The sequence below is a fragment of the Amblyomma maculatum genome, chromosome 9 (assembly GCF_055883805.1).
Source record: "Amblyomma maculatum isolate TAMU_Amacu chromosome 9, ASM5588380v1, whole genome shotgun sequence".
Taxonomy (NCBI): domain Eukaryota; kingdom Metazoa; phylum Arthropoda; class Arachnida; order Ixodida; family Ixodidae; genus Amblyomma; species Amblyomma maculatum.
The window spans coordinates 57,215,711-57,241,957 of record NC_139352.1 but is presented as its reverse complement, the minus strand read 5'-3'; the positions used below and the strand labels follow the sequence as shown (position 1 = coordinate 57,241,957).

General features: G+C 45.9%; 1 protein-coding gene across 1 annotated transcript; it reads left to right on the top strand.

Moving 5' to 3' along the window:
• Positions 1-15,335: 15,335 nt before the first annotated feature.
• Positions 15,336-25,909, top strand: LOC146179119 (uncharacterized). Its single transcript, XM_084578808.1, has 2 exons — positions 15,336-15,629; positions 24,419-25,909. The coding sequence occupies exons 1-2, from the start codon at positions 15,339-15,341 to the stop codon at positions 25,544-25,546; spliced, it is 1,419 nt and encodes a 472-aa protein (XP_084434934.1). The 5' UTR covers positions 15,336-15,338; the 3' UTR covers positions 25,547-25,909.
• Positions 25,910-26,247: the final 338 nt, after the last annotated feature.

Genomic DNA, 26,247 nt, shown 5'->3' with positions numbered 1-26,247 from the left:
AGTTAGCTGAGTCACATATAAGGGGTTCCCAGCTAACCTTGGCCAAAGGTTAAAGACATTACGGGAGTAAGTGAGGGAAACCATTCCTATGCATCTGCCACCCCGCTTCAGCATCAAAACTAAATTTTTATTTTGCAATTATTAGCGGTTAGGATTTATCTTTTTTTTTTTTTTTTTTCAAATTACTAACTGTTGACTTGGCAATGAGACTGGGCATGCGCAACAAGGCCCGCTTCTTTTCGGAGAAGCCACAAACACGCGTGCTGACTTAATCTTTCGCATTTGTCAGTATTTTCCAAACAGGTACTTTTCCTTTTTTCGTTTTTTTTTAATGACAACATATCCTCACTATCAGTGTTTCACTTCCACTAAACCGTCCACAATATAACAACAGTCATTTTTTTCTGAGTCCTTCGTCCCGTTCTTTTTTTTCCTGCCGCTGTCATTTCCTCGCAAGTTTCAACAGGCAGAACCGGACTATTTGCCTTAAATGCATATTTATCGTTCAGACCCATGCTGCGAATAACCGTATGTTAAGCCTAACGAGGTTTGTAGATGATCGAAGCTGCGAAAGAGAGCCCTTCAAACTAAATAAAAGTATCCATACTCTACTCAACTCTCGTGATTCACGCCACGTTGGCCGAGTGGTTAGAGATCTAGACTGCTCGACGCAAATACATGGATTCCATTCTTGTCGCAGCAACTTACTTTTTATGGAAGAGAAACAGAAGGCGCCCCTGTACATTTCGATGTCAGTGAACGTGTTGAAAAAACCTGAGGTGGCTGAAATAACGGAGACGAGGCCTTGTCAGGTTACACGCCTTTTGCCTCGTCTTCCACTTTCACTTGAAAGGAAAAAATAAAGTGAACTGAACTGAACGGCGTCCTCTGGTCAATCCCAACGCCGTCAACCATAGACAAAACCTAATTTTTTTATCATTTCAATTAGCCCTTCAAATTAATTCTCAATATTCATTTCAAAGCACAAATGAAAGCTAGGACCTAATTCCACTCCTCAGTTACAAGTTGCATAGCTTATGACAGAACTGAACACGAAGCTGTGAAGGCTGAATGTCACTGTGCTCGTCAACAAGCTCATTTCGTTCAGCACAGCAATTTTGATAGTCATCTCTTAATTTTTGAAAACTAAAAAAGCCTATGTACTGGCGACAGCACGCATTGTTAAGTAAAACTTAATGCTGGGCTCGTTGGTTATCTTGGATAAAGAATTAGAATTCTTTTCTTTCTCCACGCTACCACACACGCTAGAAGAGGAAAGCGCTGTCGCCCTTAATATTTTTGTTTCCACTTTCTGTGTGTGCATGAGTTCCTTCAAGGAACATTAACACGTTCTAGTGAGTTGTTCTATACCGTCATGGTCAGCAATGTGACAAAGCCCCATAGCCTGACGTTCACAAAAATGCACTTCTTTCTACTGAGAACTAGGTCAGCTTGGCGCAAGCAACACAGCACGATACGCAGCCGTTCGTGGTGTAATATTGTAATTTAGGGATAAAAAATAATATTACGCAGACTTTTCATCACATTTCAATCCGGATAGTATGGCATACACAGCATTTCAGACGTTGCGGGCGCTCTGAAAGGACAAAATACATCACGTTAAATATTAAGAAATATCGGGCCTAATATAAAGGCTGTTTTCAATGTACCCTGCATTCCGATCGCAGATCGACAAATGAAAAATACTGCTCGTAAACCATTCTATTGCCTCACCAGTCGCAGGAAGATGGTAAGCGTTCTTTTTCATGGCTGCATTCAGTCTGCGGTAATCCACGCAATATCGCGATGAGCAACCCTTGATTTTAACGATAATTACGAAAGCCGGCAATGACTACACAGCAGTGACATGGCACGCAACTACTTGTGCACATGCGGCGCCAATACGTAGCATTCAGGCTCCATATCCACCGTCAGTGCGCAGGAATCAAGCAAAGCGCAAAGCTGCTGATGCAAACTTCTATGGCTAGAATCTCGTGGAAAGCGTGTGATTCCCGGGAAGGCCCGATAGACCGTTTTTAATTAAGAATTCTAATACGCCAGCATAAAATTGAAACGGCAGACACACAGCTCCATATAGCACCCCTTGGATACTCATTTCCAGTCAACTGGTCCGTTATCGCTGAATCTAAGTACTGCCAGCGTTACCACCACTTCCTAAAAGGAGTACGACTAACCTAAAGAAGTATTTAAGCCATCGCAGCCATGTCCTCAGAAACGGCTGGCTTGAACGTGATAACGAACCAGTTTTTTTTATTGCCAAACCAAAACCTACTTGCTTGCAACTTTTGAAAGCTTCATCTTCTCAAACATAGCAAGTTCTCCTCAAAAAAGCAAGACACGGCAAACATACATGCATGTTTACTTTGAGCTTTAGGCTAAAGCTAACCGGGAATCGCTCGGTAATGCCGGCAGCGCTCTTAAACGCTGCTCATTAAAAAAAAAAAATCACGGAGAACAATTGTGCTCCTCCTTTAAGGGTATGAAGCGATGCATGGGCTACCATCCCACATTTAAATCTCCGCTTTAACCAAGCTCTATCTGCGTATAATATTGTATATAGGTGTATCGTGCCTGAATCGGCATCCAAGGGATTTGGAAAGTTGATCCTTATTCCACCTTTCCACCACATCAAATGAGCAAATCCAGATGGCTGTTCCTGCCAACTTTTTGATGTCATTTGGTCTCTTTAAGTTGCACACACCATCGAGGACTCAGTGCCCGGCCATGCCAATTGCCAAATACCACCTAACAGCGGCATGCCCGTGATGTTTAGCTCACAACGCCCGGACCTACGACGGATTTTCTGCTTAATGGGGCTTTAAAGCTATCACGTTTTCTTTACCTGACGCAAATGCTCGGTGAGACCCAATACAGGCATACCGACAGTATTACAGGCCCGCGCCTGTTCAGTTGTGTCGCTGGCGTGTTTAACGATCGAAGTAGGCCTCACCGCGTGGGCATCGCCGCGCCTTCCGGCTAATAGGCAAAAAGTGACTGAGGTCTGAACACCAGAAGCACTCACACAGGTTGTCCTCGGACTTGACTTCTTGAAGGCCTCGTTACACTTCGTTCGCCAAAGCGAGCGGAATTCTACACAGCGGTCTACTGCAGCGCGGACACAATCTGTTTGCGGCAGTTTGACAAACCCTTGCCGCACCGGAGCAATAAAAATGTTTTTTCAACGCCGGCACCCGGAGAGGTCGTCTTATCTTTAAGCTCGTGCCCTTTCGAAGTTTTCTGTGACGTCATCAGTCCGTGCAACAAAACAGAATAGCGGAAAAAAAATTGTCGCAAACGGTAAGCACGAAGCGTCGTCTATAACAGGCTAAATCATTAGGGTGCGCAGTGGTGCCCTATGCCACAATGTGCTTATGACGTCACCGTTAACTGCTCCATTCAAGAAGAGGAGGGCATCCGGCGAGTAGGGATAGGGACCTGGCCTTCAAAGGACAGCAATCAACATAGACTAAACTGCCCCGAGACTGCGTTCCGATCGCGTGGCTATAGTGTGCCATGGTCGTGCGATGGCATCAACTTTACTGGCCAACGTGCGAGAGCACTATGACGTCGCGGAAACCGATTACTTTGCGTGCTTAACTGCCACTTTGTCGCGCAGTCCATCCCATGACGTCATCACTAAGATCTCTCCGTGTGAAATGAATCTAATCACATTGCTTTCACATCACTCTTTTAAGTTGCATTACGCAATATCATAATCTTTATAGTCCACCTCCAACAAGGTCCCTCAGTCAGCAATTTCGTCAGTGTTTGCCTGAAGACTTACATTGAAACCATAGCCTCGAACTAAAAGTTAAAGAACACGTGACGTGCTACCGCACATACTTTGCGTTTCGCCAACTAGCGAAATCATGTGCAATTTTTTTTTTCTCTTAATCTACGTTGAGCTCTGCGGTGCTGATTCCGCTAAGCAGCGAAAAGACTGTTCTCAGGGTTAAAATAAAAAAGTGAGGCTGACTGTGAGTTTAGTAAAGCCATAACTGATGAGCGGCTTACTCTTTACTACGGAAGAATTACTAATCTATCTCGTGACTCTTTTTTTTTTTTTTTTTTTTTCAAGGAACTTTATTGACAAAACCAAATAAAATGTACAAACACTGTTTGGACCGATAGCTCAGTAGGCTAGTGGCCGGTCCAAATACAAATATTACTATCAGGTTCAGCCATAGAGGATCAATGATTGAAAGGAACAGTAATGATATAAACGCAACATTACTGCTACAGTTGCGTACATAGACAAGAATACAGCAAACAGCAAGTAAAATAAAATACCCACATAATTATGAGTACCAAATAAAATCGATAAGCATAATAGTACTACAATGAAGAAAAGAAAAATGAGAAAGAATATGGTTACAAAGTACAATAAAGTGCAAGCGAACTACACCATACACTCACAAAAATTATTGATTACTTTGCTTTCGTCCTAGATTTATAGTCATGTTCACCAGAGATAAACGGTCTAGTCGCTAGACAAGGACCAGTCCTGAATGACATTAGGATCAGATATGGTCTGAGCAAATCTTGAGCGTACTGCTCTTATTCCAACAATGCGTTTTCAATTTCTGTCTTCGCGTTTAGGTTTTGAACGCTGTATTCGTGCCCAGCGCATGAGCAATTTTTCTTACGTTCTGAGTAAATGCTCTTCTTCCCCCAATATTAATAAGCACCTACACGCCCGATTCGCCGTCCATTACCAGTTATTCCTGCGGCACCAATCTATGACCAGGGACTAAGAGCTGGGAATGAGCTTGCACACCCTAGCCTCACACCTCTACAGCATGCCTTTACACGATAGCACTTGTCTTACAAGCTGCAACTGAAACAACTTTTAGCACAGATGTAATAATGACCTTTGCGTGAAGTTCATTATAAAGCATGAACAGATGGCCGAGTCGTGATCCCAATTCAAAATAAGGCGGTCTTCTTTATGTGAGCACAATTCGCAACAATAAAATCCACGAGACCGAAGAAAAGCAGGCGTTATCAAAATTTAAAAAGTAGATTTGCTGAAGTTTTATTAACGTGCTCGCGTTTCATGTAAGCATTACGCACGAAATTCTCAAAACAATTCCTCGCTGTTCTGATAAGTGCAATGTTAGGAAGTAAATACCTTGTGTTGAAAAATAGCAATCAGGTTTAGATTTTGCTCCTTCTAGTCAAAGTTGTGACCTTTCTGCGTTTTTTTTTTTTTTTTTCAAATTCTGAGCTTTAGACTCGTGCCAATTTGCTTGCTTTCTTCTTTTGTTGTAGTGGTTGTCGTTCACAAGGAGCGGCTCTGGGAAGCAGACTGATCTTAGTAGAAACTGCACTCCGTTGCTGCGTGCTCCCCCACACCTAACATTTCTTCGCGAGGAAAAATAATTTACAGCGTTATCATCGATTATTTATTTGCTCCACTTTGAACACCATGGTTCTACTTTGGCTTTTATTGTCAGCAGCTGTAGCAGCTGTAGACGACTCCTATTGGGAATCCGATGACTCCATGGAGAAAAAGTGGGAAACCTTCAAAAAAGAATTCGGTGAGTCAAACCTTTTCTTCTGTATACATTTCGTTCACGAGCTTACCAGGCCTAGCGGCAAAGCGTACCGACTACAGCTCCAGCTTCCATGTAATTCTGCTGTTGGACTCACAGGGTAGAAACATTTACTGCCAATATTACAGAGGGTGGGGGCGTTGCCCCCCCACATGGCATTTAAGAGCCCCCTCCGTGTACGGAGGGCCCTCTTACAAAGTAAAGAAAAGCCCTTAGAGGGCTATCCGAGCGAGAGCGCATGTAATGACCTTGCGCTGGTCCTTATAGAAGGTACTGGTAAGTAGTTTCTCCCAGTGGCGAAATTACTCCGCAGGATTCTACTGTAGAACCTTTTTTTCTCCGCTTCCTCTCCCATCTTCCTTCTGTCATGTCTGACAGATACTGTGTTTTCCGTTTCTTATAAACCATTGTAAAATATGCAAGAAAGAAATATGAAAACATAATCTTTGCCTGGTTGGGTCTAGGTATAGACTCCTTTCTTCCCCAAAACCTAATTTAAATAAAAATTATGAACCCCGAGTACAAATGCACTGGGAACATAATGTCACACAATGCACAGTACAATTTCTTTCGTTTTATTGTTGACAAATAATCGCTTGAAAACCACGCTGAACGAAACCGCACACTTGCTACGACTTCTCTATAAAATCCCTGAATCCCGGCGGAAACATTTTCAGTTGAAACAACGTACTCCGGGAGCGGATCCAACCTTCGCTGGATCATGGAAAAAGCAAGAGAGTTCCAGAAACCCATTTACTTCTTCTTTATTGATTATGCGAAAGCGTTTGACTGCGTAGATCACAGCAGATTGTGGCAAGCTCTCCGAGAGATGGGAGTTCCAATTCACCTCATCTGTCTCCTCAGGAACCTGTAGGAAGGGCAAGAGGCCACAGTCAGAACTGGGCATGGTCTTACTGATTGGTTTCCGATTGAGAAAGGGGTGAGGCAAGGCTGCATACTGTCGCCCTGCCTATTTAACCTATATGCAGAGTGCATCATGAGGAAGGCCGGTCTGGACGAGTCTTCAGCTGGAGTGAAGATTGCTGGAAAACGTATCAACAACCTTAGATATGCGGATGATACCACTTTAATGGCAGAAAGTGAAGTGGAACTCAAGAGACTTCTGATGCGCGTACAAGAAGAGAGTGAGAAGTTTGGGCTTAAACTGAACATTAAAAAGACGAAGATCATGGCGTCTTGCCCTATCAAGTCCTGGAGCATCAATGGACAAGAAGTGGAAGCTGTGACAGATTTTCTGTTCTTGGGCGCCAAGATTACCTCGGAAGGAGACTGCAGCCATGAAATTAGGAGACGCCTGCTTCTGGGAAAGAGAACAATGGTTAGCCTTGACCGCCTAGTAAAGAGCAGAGACATTAGTCTGCCAACCAAGATCCGTATAACCCGTGCTATGGTCTTTGCAGTTGTGATGTATGGATGCGAAAGTTGGACTGTGAAAAAGGCTGACCGCCGAAGAATTGACGCGTTTGAATTGTGGTGCTGGCGAAGACTCTTAAGAGTTCCTTGGACTGCCAGAAGATCAAATCAGTCGATATTGTCGACCATAAACCCTGACTGCTCATTGGAGGGTCAAATTCTAAAGTTAAAGCTCAGGTACTTTGGTCATCTGATGAGAAGAGAGGAGTCGCTGGAGAAAGATTTGATGTTGGGAAAGGTTGAGGGTCGCCGGAGAAGGGGTAGGCAGCGAACGCGATGGTTAGATGGCATTCTCGAGGCATTGCAGATGAAGCTATGTGATGTTAAGAAGATAGTGAGAGACCGGAAAACGTGGCGTGACATGGTCCATAGGGTCACGAAGAGTCGGACACGACTGAACGCCTGAACTGAACTGACTGACTCCGGGAGCAGCCGCCTCAATCTTACCTGGCGTACGATCCGTAAGAAAGGGTTAGTAGTGTCTCTAAAGAACAGAAAACGACTGACCAAGACTTTCCGCTAGTCCTGCAAGGCATCTGGTACTTATTCGTAGAAAGTGAAGATGAGGTACCATTTGATTTATTTATGCTCATGGGCCTCCATTGTATATGGCGCTCAAGAATGGCTGGATTCACAGGGCGTTTACCCACAATGCGAACTGCTAAGAAAGACTGTTGTAACTCATCGAAGCAACTGCGATCTGTTTAAATAACAGGAACTCGCCGCCAGGGAGCAAGAAAAGCTTAATTCTCTGCTTGGACCAATGAGATTTACCGTTGACAGGCCAGAAACTTCGCGCCAAACTTGTAGCGCTGATAGGTCGCCGCCTGAGCATACAGTACAATTTTTTTTTCTAATTTTACTCCTGTTGTTCTATGATTCCACGCCCTATTTGATTTCATCATCAATGCTCTTTACGTTCTTTTACTCTGGCATCTCTCGATACAAACAGGCTTGTAATTACTTTTGCGTACAAATTATACAACAAAAGGGACGTTTACAACTGCAGTGAGCGAAACAAGCTCACTTAAATTTACCCAGTCGAAGAGATATCAGAGTCATTTAAATCAATTATCCTTGTGACATGCCATTTCACTCAGGAAAACAATATTCACCGGACGAGGACCGCTGGAGGTTTGAGCTGTTTTCAGATAGACTGCGGCTAGTGAATGAAAACAACAAAAAATACCGAAAGGGTGAAGCGCCAAACTTCATAGCCATCAAACTGTACTTCGACATGGTGAGTTCAATTCAACGTGCCTTATGCTGCACAGCTTTATTCAGTGCTCAGTCAGGGTAAACCCAGGCGCTAAATATTTTTATATTAACTACTAGGTCCCACTTCATGTCGTAGGGTGCGCTGACACTGATTTTTGTTACTTTGGTGCCTGTGTAGGTTTATTCCATTAAATTCAGAGTTGCAGTAAAGATATGACAATGCCATCGCAAGGATGCTCGAGAAAATAAGGTAAAAAGTAAAGCCGGAGTGAATTACGACACAGTGCTTAGCTGGCGACCACACTCTTTGGGGAGAGAGAAAACTAGCGAAACAGTAGGATGACAGCTTTAATTTAGGCGGTCATGGAATACACCCACTTTATGCTTCCTTCAATAAAAAAAAAAAAGATGCTATCGGTCTTTCTGTTTGTGTCAGTCGTTCCAAATTTTCCGTGAGGCAGACGACCGAGAATCATGCGGTTGGTCAGGCCGATGGAAGGTGGTATTTGTAGGTCAGGCAATCGGTCGTAGTCGACCATGGTGATCGGAGTGGTCGGGAGTCTTGTTGGCCTATCGGTCGGAAACGCTAACTTGTTTCTTTTTATTCTCAAGCTTCCTTTTGCCTCCCCGTTTCTAGCAACGTTTTGACATCATCGTTTTTAATATATTTTATACATCTATGTTCTTCTGCTGTCAGCTCCAGCATCTGTATTTCACACATAGGGCAGAGGAAAGAATAAAAAAACACTCTCCAGAAGCAAAACTTTCCATTCCAGAACCGAAGCAAAAAGTTAGTCAATCCGTCTTGAAGAACAAGATGGCGCTTCATGTTTATTTAAGAGAGGAACTCTCAATATTTAATAAAGAAGACCACGTGTTCCTGCTCTAAAGCAAGTTTTTAGAAAAGCAAGTGTGCTTTTCTTAGGCCACTGACTTACGTTCCAGGCTAATATTTAACTTACTCGTCATGCCAGCTAACCTTAGAGCTTGTGAAACTGTCATTGGATATTTTGCTACTGCTGTAATAAAAAATATGCACGAGAAGCAGCAGAAAATGCGCTCGTAACGCTGACTTCGTAAAGCTCTCGGCGCGCGTTCGACGCTTTGTTCACTTCGTTGACATTTGAGACCACCCCGCATACTGGACAATAACGCCACTCCGAATATTTATTTCTGTATGTCACCCCCAGCTAAATAACCAGTCGACCACGGAGAGGCTGAAACTAGAGTTGTCGCACTACCTCCCTGGGTATGACTACGTGTTGCAGTGCATGGAAATTTGCGTTCTGAAGTGCACCGAAAACAATCTTTCATCCATAAACGATGGTCTATGGGACTGTCTCAAAGTTCTGGCGGGCAATGATGTCTCAAATTACATGGGCGCCTCGCATTTGAATTCTATCGAAACAAAACCGCCACAACTTGGATCGAGCCCGCATTCTCAGGATCAAGAGTTGAGCGGCCTAACTGCGCCATCATGGTGCAATTTGAATATTCTGGGACACCTTTTAATGTAGAGACAACTGTAGAATGTTGTAAAATAATTTATAAATATACTGATCTAATGTACTTAATTTCATATGCTTATCAAAATTCAGCTTTTGCTGTCCTCAGCTTAGAATAAGTAAACCTCTGCAGAAAACCAATGGGGCATGTTATGAAAATAGGGAAAATTAAAAGCATACTGAGAGAGTACATGAGGATGTTATTGATAGCTCTAATGATGTTACAGAATACATGAAAGCATCACGTCCGAACCATTTTCACCAGAAATGTTCAAAATTTCTCAGTGTGAGGCAGCAGAATTTGCAAAAGTGTTGAAGGGTAACGAAGCAGAATGTTTCCGGAAAAAATCGTTGAAGTAACCTATCCCGGATGCTGACGAAGTTGAAGTAATCATCGCCTTTCCATTAGTGGTGACGATGTTTTCATGCTAGTCGTGTAGCATTTAGACTGGCACTCCCACAGTGGCCAATTCTTTCCCTTTTAGACACCATGCTTACCTCTGATCTCAGTGGTTTCTCTAATGCAACTTTTCTTTTATCCCTTGCTCATCCAGACTGAGTACGAAATAACTGACTGGCTGAGTGAACAGATCAACCCTGGAGACTGAATACTAACTCATCGTGACACGCGCATCGAGAAAGCGCATGCAGACCACCGTTTTGGCAATGACCGACAAGTGCAAAGAAAAAAAAAACTGCTTAACACTGTCTAGAAGAAAGTCAAGGTTCGCTATTGTATCGTTTCTATAGGTACGACTAACCCGGAACCTGCGAGAGGTAATGATGAAGAATCCGTGCAACAAATATTGCGAGCCTTATGAGGAAATGACATAAATGAGGGTTGTTGATTATGGTAATAAAATGTTCTGCATGGCATCGATCAGATAAAGCATGCAGAAACTCAACTGACAAGCGCATGGAAGATTCTTAATGCAGTCAAAGCAGAAAGCTGGGCTAGTTGGTGTGTCATCATGAATAAAAAGACGCGCAAATAACACAGACTCAAGACAGGACGAGCGCTCAACATTAACTTACGATTTACTTGCAATAAAGGGAACATTAAAGCACTTGGTGGCACATGCGCACTCTAGTCAAAACCAACGATCAAAAGGGGGGCAAACTGTTCCTTAGGTACACTTCCTTTTTCTGAAATGGTGATTGAAGGCGCACTGACACACTTATCGCCTTCCCTGGTAATGTGATATGTTTCACATATCTCACGCCCTAACCTTGTGCCTCCCCTACCAAGCACGCACGTGGCATCAAACGCCGGCACGCACCCGCAACGCTTACAATGATTGGCCCTCAATTAGCGCTCGTCCTGTCTTCACCTATGTCGGTGTCTGTGTTACTTGCGCTAGTCTTTTTATTTATAATTTAGCATGGAAGATAACAAGTTTATCCATTATTTAACAGTGCGAAAAAACGAGGACGTTAACACACACAACACGAGCGCTGACTTTCAACTTTCTGCTGAACGCTAAATAATGGATAACAACCAACTCGCCCAGCTTTCTGTTCTTCATAACAAGTTTCTATGTCATCTTGTTCTTTTGCAATGTTTTGCAATGCAACTTTTTTGACAGATAATATGCTCCACAGCATTCAATATCTAGTTGTCTTTCTTTTGTCCAGTTTTTTTCGTGGTTGTGCTGCTAGATATTTAGCTGGAGGTAGCTGATGTCAGTACCAGTGGTTTTACCATCGCATAGAATATTTCCCTTGAACGGCCATTAAGAAAAAATATGCAGCCCGGTCGGTTCGTTTCTGCTCCTTACAGACAGGCTCGTTTCCTGTTTTTATGCTCTAAATATCTTTGAACTGAGCGGACGTTTCCCCCTTACCTCTGAAGCTAAGGATTCCCATAATAAAATAGAGACACGTTGCTCGACTTGAACTCAACTGTATATTATAACACCCGTAATGAGACCACCGAGATGTTCTAGGCGGGTTACATGGCACAGGCGGTCAACCAGCGGGAAGCAATACAGGTTCTGTCAGCCAGGCTGAACACTACCCTTTTCCACCTCTTGCCCCTCTATCCTTGGCATGACTGAGCCTTATTTAAGTCTTCTGGACTTCTCTCCGATGCCTGGGTGAGTCAGGCATCCGAAGCAGAGGGGCAAAGTTTCCGCTCCACGATATGAGCAAGTTCAAAGCGTGCAGAGCGTCGGCGGCCGGCCACTTCTGGTGACGCGCGGAATTTGATCACAGAACTCTCATATTTTCTCTTGGATTACTTAGGGACCAATAATTATGGCTCGCGTGCTTATTCTGACTTAAGCCACGCTTTGCTATGGAGTGCCAAAGACAGGCCAACTCGCCGGAGCGGTAGTCAATTTGGCGATGGCAGAATTTGTAGAGTATTTTAAACCCCCAGGCGTCAGTTGGTAGCGAAGCTACACGGCTTGCTTCTTCAGGATGGCAAATCATCTCTGAAATCACAGGATTATCGTCGATAAAGAACAAGAAGGTGGTCTTGAGCGAGTTTCAGGGAGAGCTGACATAGGTGAGGAAGAACGGAACATTAATACGTAGCGCTTGCTACGCGTAGCGCGATGTTTTTTGCGCCAGCAATAGAAAGTAGATCAGAACCCAGTCGTCGTGGTCGCAGGCGTCATACAAGGAAAGCATTTTAATGACCATGGTTTACTCTGTCGAGCCACTTATTTGGAGTCGATGAGACAAGATGGTCTGAAACGCGAAGAAAAAGGGGAGGGTTCTTCGATTACATCGGTGGTGAACTGGTGGCCTCTGTCAATGATCGTAACTTGTGCGGGCCCATGTAGAAGGATCACAGGGGGAAGCAGGAACATGGAGATGTGTAGCAGCCGAGGATGTAGCAGCCGTCTCGCTGTAACGAGTATGGCAATCAATACCGGCGACGATCCGGCGGTTGCAGGAATGAGACATGGAAAGGGATCCAAGAAGTCTATCCCAACATTCTCATCGGTGCATTGAACCAGCCACAGGACGCGGGAGGACAGGAAAATTACTGACCTGGCGCATGAGATTCGCATATTTGACACAGATAGCGCGGTAAGGGCAATAGTCAGAGAGAAGATCCAAGCAGAGCAAGGAAGAGCAAGAAATGGGGCGGAAGAAAAATCACTTTAAAACTGACTCGCTGCGTGGGTGTTGCAGCTTATATCCACTAAAGCTCACCAGCCACAAGCTCGGATACCGTATTTTTCAACATGACAGAGAAGGGAAATTTAGTTATGCAGCAATCAATCTCCAGCTCTATCTCTTCTAGTGGCACGGTCAGTGGCTTCACACTGAAGGCGATTAGGGCATCGTCCTGGTGACGGTTAGAGGCGGGCAGAGAAAGACGTCGTGCAGGGTGGGAAACTTCAGTTGGACGCGAGAAGGCGTCTGAGTTGGTCATAGCCAGGCATAGTCTTACGAAGTGCGGGTCATAGGATAGAAGAGTCATGAGAAGTTTTCCTTTACGGAACAGGCTCCACGGGCAGCTCATAGCGGGCGGTCGACGGCTGCTTCAGTGGCTATCAATATGTCCATGTCGCACCGATAACACACGGAAGTATTGCATAAGGACTTGTTCCTCCGACAGAGCAGTTCGCATTGAGTATCAAAATGCAGCTCATTGGTCATCATCATCCCCAGCGTGACTGTATCCACTTCAGAGAAAAGACCTCTCCCATATTAATCCAATTAACCCGGTTCTGTGCCAGCTGCAACAATTTTATCCCCGCAATCTTCCTAGTCTCATCTGTTGCCTAAAGTTGTGCCACGCCCAACTACATTTCCTTTCCCTTCGAATACCTGTCTTATCGCCTGTTTATCTCGCCTTCACATTACATGAGCGTCCTACGGCCGTTCCTTCTTGACCTCTGCAAGGATGCCACTACGTCGCGTCTTTTCTCTGACCCATTCGGCATGTTTAATGGTAATGTTACACTTACAATTTTCCGGTCCACAACCCTCTGCGTGGTTCTTTAAATCCGTTAAATCTTTTCGCTAGCCTTCACGTTTTTGTTCACAGGTGAGCACCGGTAAGCTGTAGCTGTTATAGCTTTCCACTTCAGCGTTAGTGTTACGCTGCCATTGATAATCTAAGAGTACCGCAAAATGCTTTATCTCTGACCTGGTTCTTCTAATTTCTGTTTCGGTATCTGACCTGCTCGCACATATCGAAAACTAGAGGGGCCTTTTAAACTGAAAACGTTTTTTCTTATCGACCTTTCTGTGCTCTATATTTACGAATTGTAAAAGTTGTCACAGGATGATGGAGCCATTAAACGAGGCGGGTCCACCTGTAAAGTAGAAGGCACATTGAAGCCTTTGATGGACACAGTTTGTCAGCCACTGAGTGAGACGAGATCATCAAATAAGGTTTTTTTTTTTTCATCGACGATAGAGAGAGGCGATGCTGAATTTGGCAACCGCAGCTTCATCTGTCTAAGCCCTCCCCACCCACTCTCCTTTCAGAAGAACACGACAGGTGGCACTTGACAGGAAAGCTTATGTGAGAGAAATGCCAGAAACAAAAAATTGTAGGCGTGGTAAACTCACAACTGCCGACTAGAAAGAAAAACTAGAAACAAAATATGAAGATCTGTAGCATAATTTAAGAAATCACAATTTTCGCAGCCCTAAAAAATTATGCTTGTTCATCCAGCTGATGCGATCGCCTATGCCGACTGTTCTTAAGCCACGACTGAGGAACCAAAATTCTTAAAAATCCATCATGTCGCTGCCTATCATTTCCTGGAAAGGGTTTCCTCTGCGAAAGAATTCGCAAGTATCAAAACATCCGTTGATACTGCGAGACATGTGTATCGTGAAAGCTGAGAAAGCACAATGAAAAGAGCACCAACGATGAATTAATTTCTCCATTTATTAAAATCGAAGGATTACACATTATTACTTGATGGCGTTGCAATGATTTCGCCGGCATTTCACCTGGAACGCTACCAGTGTCATTTTGCTAATAGCCTGAATTTATCCACTCTTTTTACACCGAAATACGTGTAGATATGCACTCTGGTCTTTTTCCTTCTTCCATTTCCATCTATAGCTGAAAAAGCAAGCGCGCAATTGAAAGCAACAGCGGAATGCCGCAGGCGGTGTAATCGCCGCTCCATTATCACTGGCGAGACAACACACCAAGCGTAATTTAAAACAGAAGCAGCTCACTGCTCGCATGCGACATGATTCGACATAATGGCTTGCTATCGCTAGCCACCTAGCAAGGAGCGTTTCCAGCATTGACCTTGCCTTCAGTCTCGTGGCACTCCGAAGGGGTGCTCTGCCTTGATGGGGCTGGTGCAGGTGGGTCACCGCTGCTTGTGGCGGGGGCTGGCCTTGCACCGAATTTTTATCTGTTGTAGGCCGTCATTGCACACGCCACCGCTGGTGGTGGACGACGGCTGTTGTTGCGGCGCGCGCCTTTCTTTCCCTCTGCTTTTCTTTCTTCTCTATATTCTCTTCTATCCGCACGAGGCAGCGGAGGTGGCTCGGCTGTAGAGCCAGTAGTAGGCCCGTGCATTTTCTTTTCCTTCTTCCTACAGCCACAACAACAACAACACTCCGAATTGAGACGAGGCGCTCCTGGTACAACGAGTGTCCACCACAGATCGTCATGGCGGATCAAGGAAGCGGCAATTCGTATCGGTTGCAAGGATTCATACTCGGCGTCAACTCGCGGCCGACGCGGTTCGCAGGGGATGCGTCGCATTACCTCATTTGCATGCTGTGCCAGGTGCTTCCCAAGAAGAAGGTGCTCTTGCCTTGTGAGCACGCTTTGTGCGAGCCTTGCTACAACAGAATCCTCCGCTATGGCCGAGGTGTCTGTCCCTATGACGAGGAAACGTTCCAAGACGAAGAGTGCCAGAAGATCGTAATGTCTGCTAGGACAGTGGACAACTTGAAAGTAAGTCTTTCTTGTGATCTGGATGTCATTTCTGTCGCGTTCTGCCGTTCTTTTTGTCTATCGATGCATCGCACGCAGCGCGTTTGAATTTGTTTACGAGTGAGAGTGGTAATATTGATACCGTTTGATTACGCTGAGAGCGTTAAGATAAGGGCACACTATTGGCCAGAAACTGGAGGGAAATGCACGATCCAGCGGCTTGCACTTATTCCGAGGTATCTGTGCACTGGTAGCGAAGGATCCGTAGACGCCCATATATGTTCAAATCATGGCGGCTCATAGTCACTCCAGCGCTCCTTGAAAATTGCGGGCTCAACTAAAGTTAGTGACGTTGAATGTCAGAACTACGTATAACATTGGCGCGAATTATAAAGCGTCATATTTCAAGATGCACCCTGCCGTATTTTCGAGGCCGTCCTTTTAAATGGCGCATTTCCGCACTCTCCAACCTTTGTCAGTCTACTGGGCTCGAATCCTGCTGTTTGAGTACAGTTGTCAATCAAACCCAGCAAACCAGAACCTCTTCCAAACGGACAGGCTCAACATACTTGTACAGCATGACCTGTTAAGTGCTGGCGTGACCGCACAATTCGCAATAGTGTCGATCAAGTATAGCTGGAAATAGTCGTGCTTTATTATACAATACCAAGCCCACAAATACAGTGAAAAGTATACCAGCCAAACCTACAACAAAGCCAGCACTGAGCAACATATGTAAGTTACCACAGCGTACAAGTAAGGATGACTACGCATGCAGACAGGGGCTCACGTGTGAAAGTCCTGCGCGATACAACGTAGTGTGACACCGACCGTATAACGTCCTCGCTGTTTCACGTGCGTCAGTCCTTTGTATGCCAATAGCTAAGTTTTATAGGCGTCAAGGTTTAAGAAACGAAAAGCCAACGGCGCAAGAAGACCTTGCGCTGGCCGTACGTAGAACAAGAACACGACGAACTTAAAAAACGGGGAATGATCCTACCTAACGGCAATGCCTGAAAAGCAACTTGCATTCAAGACGAAAACTTCGCAACCGGAACGTTTTTAGACAAGCCAGCTAACTTCGTACAGTCGAGCGCGATTTGAATGTTATCCCGCGAGCGTCGACTGGGAACATGAACAACGTCATGGCCCAGAATTCTCTGCCGAGGCGAGGGAGGTATCATGCCAGCTTCCCTCACTCTTTTTGCTGTTCCTTCAGCAGCCGTCACTCCCTGTTGGGCTATCAGTTTCTTTCTTTTTTTTTCTTGTACCTGCAAACAGGCAGTGATCGTAGTTCACACGACGTATTCTTTGGCATTTTCTGAAACTGGACACTATCGCAATAAATGGGAAGCTTTGAAAAGAGAGAAAGGGCGGTGAGTTTGTCGCGGGGGTGAATATTGTTGTTTGGAACAGCAAACGAGCAAGAGAAGAGTGCGAAATCATAATTTTTCATGTTCCAAACCCGGCCGCCAGGTGCCTGGAGTGCTAGGCTGGTCAACGCTCACGCGATAACCTTCAAATCGCGCTTGACTGTAGTACGTGCCTACCATTCCCGGGAGCGCTATCGCAGACAGCTTGAAATCAGCGTTAAGAAACTGCTTCGTTGCTTCCTTTGCAAGCACACAGCAAGGCCTGCAGTCTCACCATTGCCGATGCAACGTTAAAAGGGGACGCATCAAGAGGGCTGCAAAGCTAAAAAAGAAAATGAAGTATTTTATTAAAATAGCTTACCTGTTTCATAAAACAAGGTAAAACCTATTTTTTATAATTCCTTTATTTGGGTGTTTGGTCCCCTGACCTGTTGCTGAGCTGCAGTCGCGCTACGCCGCTTTTGGATCCAGCCTTCGCCACCGCTTTACTTCCATGGATGGATGGATGGATGGATGGAATATAGGAGCGCCCCCTTTGAAACGAGGCGGTAGCAGTAGCTATCATGCTCATTTTTCTCCCTATAACTTAATTATTGATTTAGATTGGTTAACTAAACCATCATTCTATTTATTAAATTTTTGTTCCTAAAATACTAACATTATGTCACTTCTCTGCTTTTAAGCCACTAATCTTCCAGTCGTTTTTTGCTAGTTTCCACCACCGGTTTATTCACCCGGCTACTGTTATCTCTAACCCCAGCGCTTCAGGAACAATGACTGCGCCTGCATCAACTTCCGGATGGATACCATTACATTCGAGTACAATATGGTCAATTGTTTCACTGAAGTTACCACATACAGCACATGCGTCATCTCCATTGTTAAATTTATTTTTGTAGCTGCGTGTTCTGAGCCACCCTGATCTAGCTTCAAAAAGTAGGGCACTGCCTCTTGAGTTATCAAAGGAATCTTCCTTCCTGATCTCACCATGCTTATTGCGGCGCCACTGAGTGCAGGGGCGGGGGGAGGAGACGATATCAACTGCGCGTGCTTCAGGTGGCTGAAAAGAGCCAATATGTCCCCGCCTATGTTTCATCACGTTCATCTCCCAGATTCCGCACCATAAGCCACTCTGTTCGCTTACAAAGAGATTTGATCCGAATTACCGGCGCGAGCGATGTGCTTCTAAGGTGTCTATACCCTCTAGAACAATCAGAAAATTTCGTAGCTCTGCGCGCTTGGACAAAGCTTCGACGCTTTCCCATTAAGTCAGAAAGCTGAGCGATAGCAGCTTAAGGCGTTGTGATCTTTGAATGACAAGTAAATGTACCAGAACTATATAAGTCTGACATTGGTTACACCTACGTTTTTCAGAGATAAGCGTCTCTGCTACCGTTTTTATGGACGCGAGACTGGTCCGTCACAAGCACTCGCGCTCAGCGACGAACGACGACAGCACAGAACAGATAGTACCATAAAAAAGCGAATGATGAAATTTCCTGTTCCGCGTGAATAGCAACAGGTACAGCCGTCCTGACTTTTAATATTGCGCGAGCGTCGACCAATCTGCTGGTCAGCGCCTTATAACGGCAATATGCGTGCAACATGGCTAGAGATAGCATCGTCTGCTAAGCTCTTCCGATCCCCGAGGCACACGCCCTGCCACAATATCTGTTCGCGAAAACCCGACGCACAAGAGAGCGCATGCGCAAGAATAAGATATGTCTGACGTGATTTTCCTTTTTTTTTTTTTTTTTACTATTACGGCAGGCCACAGCTAGCTGAACGGAGTTAAGGTAGGAAAAAATAAAGAAAGCAAATACACCATCACGCTAAAAATTTCGCCTGAAATACGAGCATTCTGATTACAGCAGCCCTCTCTTACTTGGGAACATGACAAGAGGCAACAAAGAGCACTGTGTTGTACTGGTCAACATTTGTTTTCTGTTTTCTGTTCTGTTTTTTTTTTTTTTTTTTTTTTTGCGAGCAGATATTGTGACAGGGCGTGTCTCCTCGCGATCGGAACAGCCAAGCAGACGATGCTCTACCTCCGTGCGCGAGCGCGAACTCTCACCGTGTTGCAAGCTTATCGCCGTTATAAGGCGCTGACCAGCAGTTTGGTCGACACTCGCGCTATATTATTAAAAATCAGGACGGCTCTGCAAGTATATTTTATGCGAACAAACGCTGCGAACTCTCTTCTGAAATGCCGCAAATAAACTGATATATATCGTCTAGGCCCCTGGGGCCCAATTCCTATGGCGATAGTAGTGGAAGCGTCACTCGAGCCTTAGGACTTTTCGTGGACTGCAGAATCTGTTACCCTTTTTTGAAGTTCCACTTTACAGAAAGGCTTCAAACGCTACAAATTTTTAGCTCAACAACTCCGATTCGGCGCCTAGGAGGGAATGCAATATAAACAGAAGCAACAAACGAATTAAAATGGAGAACAAAGACTCGTCATATCTGGCATAAGGAATATACTAAAACACTCAAAAATCTCGCCTGCGTAGCTGTATCACTAATTTTTATCTATTTTAAAGAAAGGGGGTAGGAATATCGCATAGTCCTGTTAATTCATCATCAGATAGTGCTGGTAGGAAGATCGCTTAGTCCTGTTAATTCAGCATCAGATAGCGCTGGTAGGAAGATCGCATAGTCCTGTTAATTCAACATCAGATAGCGCTGGCTCTAGACACAAGCAGTTGACTACCTTTGGAGTCTATAGAGCAAACTTAACAGGTGACCTTGATTAGTACCATCCTGAGTGGCGCGGACAAACGTTTTTATGACGCGTCATCAGAAATCGGAGAACATTTCTGTTATTAGCCGGTGTCTGGAGCTCAGACTTGTTGAGTTCAATATCGCACCGGTGGGTTCTGACGTGAGCTAGTGAAATCCTATGATCGCCAAAGAACGTGGCACTTGTCCGCAACAAACATTCATGTCCTCGTTTTCTGGAAACTTTTGCCAGGGAGGTTGAAACCATGCGCATACTGGGCATGTACATACATAACAATCGCAAAAACACCGAAACAATCAAGACTGATTGCCACTGTCAATCAGACTGTACGACTCATCAGACGGATCGCCAACAAACGAAAAGGAATGAAATAAAAATATCTCTGTCGATTAGTCCAGGCTTTCGTACTGAGCAGGATTGTCTACTCCCTCCCGTACCTGCAACTACAATTCGCGGAGAGAAAGAAGGTCGAGGGCCTAATCCGAAAGGCCTACAAGGCTGCCCTTGGGCTCCCGCACAGCACGTCTACGGAAAGGTTGCTGGCCCTTGGGGGTTCACAACACGCTATCGGAGCTGTGCGAGGCACACCTTGTCTCCCAGCTCGGACGACTCACTCGCACGAACGCGGGAAGGGCCATCCTGTACAGACTGCACGTGTGCCAGCAACTTCCAGAGAAGGACGCGAAAACGCAGTTACCTACACACATTAGGACAGCTCTATTCACTAAACCCTTGCCCAAGAATATGCACCCCGCGCACCACGAAGGTCGACGCATGGCGAGGGCTCGCGCCCTACATGCCAAGTACGGCTGACACGTCAATGCAGACGCGGCAGAATATCTGCATACCCAGAGACGAGCGTTTGCACTGGCCGCTGTGAATGTGAACAGTTCCCCGTTTGTGGCCGCATCAATCGCAACCACCTTCTCCGAGACGGCGGAGGAAGCGGCCATAGCCTTAGCTATAGCAAACACGTCCGTTGATATTATATCCAGTGATTCTAAAATAGCCATTCGCAATCTCGCGAGGGGCCGCATCACGTCTACCTCCCTCCGCATTCTTCAAAGAATCCCTGCTCCGATTAGAGAAATTGAACTAATCTGGGTCCCGGCCCACTCGTCTAATCCGGGGAACGAGGAGGCTCACGCGCAAGCCCTCCGACCCGATTTTCACGAGGGACGGGTTAATTTCCTTTCATGATAATCATATAAGCCTCTTCTGTGTATAAGTGTCAATTTCTAAAGAGGAAATAGACCAGTATTGCATGACATTGCCTTGCTAAGCAACTCGGGGGATGAACTGCAAATAATGATTGGTGACCAAGACAGGAAAAGTAGAAAGGTAGGCTTGAAAATCAATATGCAGAAGACTAAGGTAATGTTCAACAGCCTCTGAAAGGAACAGCAGTTTACATTAGGTAGCGAAGTACTGGAAGTAGTAGGCGAATATGTCTACTTAAGACAGGTAGTAACCGTAGATCCGGACCATGAAAAGGAAATAACAAGAAGGATAAGATTGGGATGGAGCACATTTGGCAAGCACTCAGATTATGACTAGCAGCTTACCGGTATCGCTAAAGAGGAAAGTATACAACAGTTGCATCTTACCTGTACTCACCTATGGGGCTGAAACGTGGAGGCTAACCAAGAGAGTTCTACTTAAGTTAAGGACAACCCAGAGGGCTATGGAACGAAAAATGGTAGGGGTAACATTAAGAGATAGGAAGCGTGCAGCGTGGGTCAGAGAAATAACTCAAGTTACCGACATTCTAGTGGAAATTAAGAAGAAATGGACATGGACAGGACATGTAGTGCGAAGAGAGGATAACCGATGGTCGCTGAGGGTAACAAACTGGATTCCAAGGGAAGGAAAGCGTAGCAGGGGGCGGCAGAAAGTTAGGTGGGCGGATGAGATTAAGAAGTTCGCAGGGGTCAAGTGGATGCAGCTAGCACAGAACCGGGTTAAGTGGAGAAATATGGGAGAGGCCTTCGTCCTGCAGTGGGTATAGTCAGGCTGATGATGATTATGATGATGATTGCATAACATGCGGGGAGAGGGACACTCTAGACCACGTAATTTGGGAATGTGCTGGCAGCCCGGGCACAGAGCAAAATATAGATAGAGAAGCCTGGAAGACCTTGCTGCGGAGCGAGAACCGCGCTCAACAGCAACAAGCCATCCGCCTGGCGGCTGAGGCCGTGAAGCAACAATATGTCTTCACCAGACCTTAGTTTGCGAGGCGTCTGAGTAGGGCTCCCTTAGGCCTGCGTGCCGGGGGGTCCAAAAAGGAGTCTAACTTCGGTGGAAATAAAACGTTTTGATGATGATGATGATGATGATGATGATGATGATGATGACCCACCACTTCAGGCTGGAAAGGCGCACATATCCGCCTCTCCACAAATCCTTAACAAAGGCGCAGGAAATTACCTGGCACGGACTACAGACGCGCTCCCTCCTAAATCCGGCGGTACTTGCCCTGATGTACCCAGGCCAGTACAACCCAAACTGCAATAAATTCGGCGAAATAGCGACATACGATCACATTCTGTGGAACTGCGCAAATAATCCGCCGCAGGCGGAATTAATACAGCTCTCTTCTCCCGAGCAGTGGGAAGCCGTGCTGGTCAGCTCGGACCCAAAGATTCAACTACGGGCCATCGAGCGGGCTAATGAGGTCGCCGCCAGACATAGACTAGCGGCCATCTAGTACGTCTCTCCTTAGACCTGCTTGAGTGACGAAATAAATGTTTTGTTGCAATGACCCATTTTAATGCATTCAACTGCTTGAGATATGCATGCGGATTGCTGAGCAAAACAGTTGCTGGTAGTTTAGCATTGGTGAAACCTAGTGCGTACGGTTAAATCTAGGTTAAACCTAATGTGTGGACATGACATAGTAACATGTAACATCGTTTACTAAGTGTAACCATGTAGAATGTTACATGGTTACACCCAATGTCCTTGCACCCGATTGTTACACCCCATGTCGAATGTATAACCATTTGGCTAGACGTTCATCATGTTGTTATGGGGTTCCGGACGCTCTCTTGGCCCGCTGGTTGGCATATTCACGTGCTTGGCTGGCTTTGTACCATGCCACGACCTCGGGTTCCGTGGACAGTGTTTCTCGTACTGATGAAACTGAGTACGCGCGCTCGATTGTCGCATCGCTGGCCATTGCGTGTCCGGCCGAAGAGTCCACGCTCCGCCACTATGTCCCCCCCTCCCCTCAGTGTCGCAACCGACGACGTGCAGCAGTGACGGTACGCATAGTCATATCCTGGCGCCACAGCGCAGCGGCGATGTAGAGCTGCGAGGCTCACAGCGAACGTATACCTACTGAACACCTGTGGTTTCGCGCATGTGCAGTGTGACCTTATGCTCCGCAAGGAGACCTTGACTTTTAATGCCGTAGTGAAGCTTTCGGCTCAGAAGTACGCAATACAAACATAAGTGAAGAACGCAACAAAACACTGTCATGTCTCGTGCTTCATGCTCATTTCTGTGCATGCCTGCTGTAGTTGTTTTTCTTTTCCTTTCTACGACTAACTCAACAACGGGTTCTCTGGAATATCAGGAATAGCGAGCTCGCCACAGCCTGCAGTCTCTTCAGGCTTCGCGTTCACATCTTCAACTAATATCCCTACGACTGCTGCTTCACACATACAATTGAATGATTAAAGTGTCCTATTCCTCCATCATCACTACCCTTTAGAACAGCTCAAACATCTCAGCCCCAGCATCTGCCAGTGTTTTCGAAAACATTGTTCTTGTATTAATTGCGAGTCGTGTGAAATGTTCAATGCGCAACGAGTTAGTATTTCGTAAAAGCACATGCCAATTCATAATGGCATTTCCTCATGCTACGTGCCAGGATTAGCGAAGCTGTACTAAAATATAATAAACAGCGTAGCAGGCGAGGTCTCGGCATGTCCCTTGCGGCGTCGACAGCTGTGGCCCACTTTCAATAAGATACGGTGCGCGCGCCAGAGACCGGTGCATTACAATTTCGTTTGACTATAGTCGTTCTCCATCGCCTAAACCGCTGACAGAGAATTGGCCAGACAACAGAAAAGAACTGTTTATTTTCACGCACCATGGCACGAGCATAATACATGTTGCCAATACTGTTTTCAGGCGAACTTAGCTAAGCCGTATGAAGTGTTTTTGAAAACGTTTATTTCATTTTTCAAAAACGAAAAGCTTTGTGACCTCAGTTCCCGCTGTCACAACGGCCTATGGCTTGGTTTGGTGTATGAAGTTTAACGTCTCAAAGCAAGTGAGCTAGGCTATGAGAGACGCCGTAGTCTGGCTCCTGCAATTTCGACAACCTGAAGTTCTTTTACGTGCGCTGACATCGCAAAGCACACGGGCGCCTTGCTTTTCGCCTCCATTGAAAAGCGGCCTCCACGGCAGGGATTTGGTCTGGCATCCTTGGGCACGGAATTCGAGCACCCTAACTCCTACGCCACAAACACCAAGGCGGGCGTCACAACGGCTGTTACGAGCGTGGAGATGTCGCGGCCAACGCTTGCCCTCAACGTGCCTATTTCCGTGCGAAGAAAGGTGGCCATAAACATTCATGACTCCTACGGCTGTGGTAAATTGTAATTGTAATTGGAGTAGAGAGAACCACGGTCTACGTATTTTTGTGCTACTAATTTCTGTGCTACGTATTTTCTTATTACCAGGTGCACTGCTGGAATGAACCACAAGGCTGCGACTTCGTGGGTGCCCTGCCAAGCGTTCTACAGCACTACGATGACGAGTGTAGATTTCACGAAGTCTCGTGCTCACGCTGCTGCAACAGTGTTCTAAACGGAGACCTTCCGGGACACTACGCTACGGGCTGCAGCCAAGCCATGACTTCATCGAGAGCAGACCATCACCTTCATCGATGTCCAACTGCGGCTCCTAGAAACGTCCCATACGGCATGGCGGGAATTCTAAATACATCGCTGATTGACCCATACAACGAACAGCCTGGTTATGAAACTCGCTTGAACGAGCTCAGAGAACAAGCTGGCTTGCATCAAGAGAAGCTGCAGGAAATGACCATCGCGTTCGCGGGAACCATGCACACGCTACGTGCTGAGCTGGAGCAGTTGCTAGGCAAGTTTTCTGTGATCTTGGGCAAAGCTGAGCAAGGGCAACAGCAGACTCGCGCCAGTAAAGTTCAAGAAAATAACGCTGCGGCAGAGAGCGGCGCGGAGTGCACTCCTTCCGTGCCATGGCGGAAGGAAAAGCAAAACTATCTCCATAATTTACAGCTCATGGCTAGCTGCGCAGTGAGCACTCTTGAATACACACGTATGTGTGTAGTCATACACTTGGAACGCTCGACAAACGACGAAAAACTCCCATTAATTATATTGAAGCACCCACCTGAACGTATTACTCACTCGGACAGCTCAGATAAAACGATGAATCGATTTCGTTGCTATCTGATTCTAACGAATCCTTACTATCTATGGAATTCGAGTGCCTACACACCCAATGTGTCTGCTCTTATCAGAGTGTGCCAGAGCCAAGATTTGTGGTTCGTAGTGAGTGTCGGAACTCCGAACGTGAAAAGTTGGAATATGGAAGTCATGTTCACCTGGGCCGGAGGATGTGAAGCTTTATGTCGTATGCCACGCGTAGTAGCGGTGCGGATGATCTCGGAGTTTCAGCCAGATCCTTGCTGCCTATTAGAACAGAACGATGAAGCTCTAGTCGAGCCCTCTAGCGGACACAAACAAATATTTGTTGATAGCGGCATGTGGCGTCCATACGTGAACGGCGGTAAGGTTATCTTTAAAATCGAAATAGAAAAATGATTACATGCTGTAACCGCAACCACTCACCCTACACGCGTGCCTTATCAGGGGAACAAGATCGCGATCTCACTGTGGCCAGTGTTTGCCTTAGGTGGTTCAAGTTTTTAGTTCCTTAGGTTTTATCGCCGCATGTCACAGTATTCGTACCGGGGAGATGCTCACGGGAGGCAGATGTGAATACCATGGTGCACGCGCAGTCGGCAATCTTTTGTGAAGCAATTGCTCATTCCGGGCTCAAGTGCAAACGGGACAGTAGCCACGAAATCGCGCAAACACCCGAAACTGCATGTTGTTGTTGTGGCTGTAGGAAGAAGGAAAAGAAAATGCACGAGCCTGCTACTGGCAGTGTAGCTGAGCCACCTCCACTGCCTTTGTTTTAGGAGGAGGAGGAATCAACATTTATTAAGCCCGAAATAATTCGGTGGTGCATGCTTGCACCAGACGGGGTGGTTCCCTAGTTGCGGGACCCATATGTTTCCAGCAGCTCCTGGCCCCTGTCTGTCAGTGCGAGCTGGATCGATAGGGCGGGGCTGGACAACAAGGTCTCCCATCGCTCAAGGGGTTGGGGATTGGGGGTGTTGGCGGGAAGGGGAGGAGGGGGGGTTTTGAGTTGTTTGCATTCTGCCAAAACGTGCGGCAGGGTGCCCTTTTCTTTTTTACAAAAAGGACAGAGCATGTCGTGTTCCGCAGGGTACATGCGG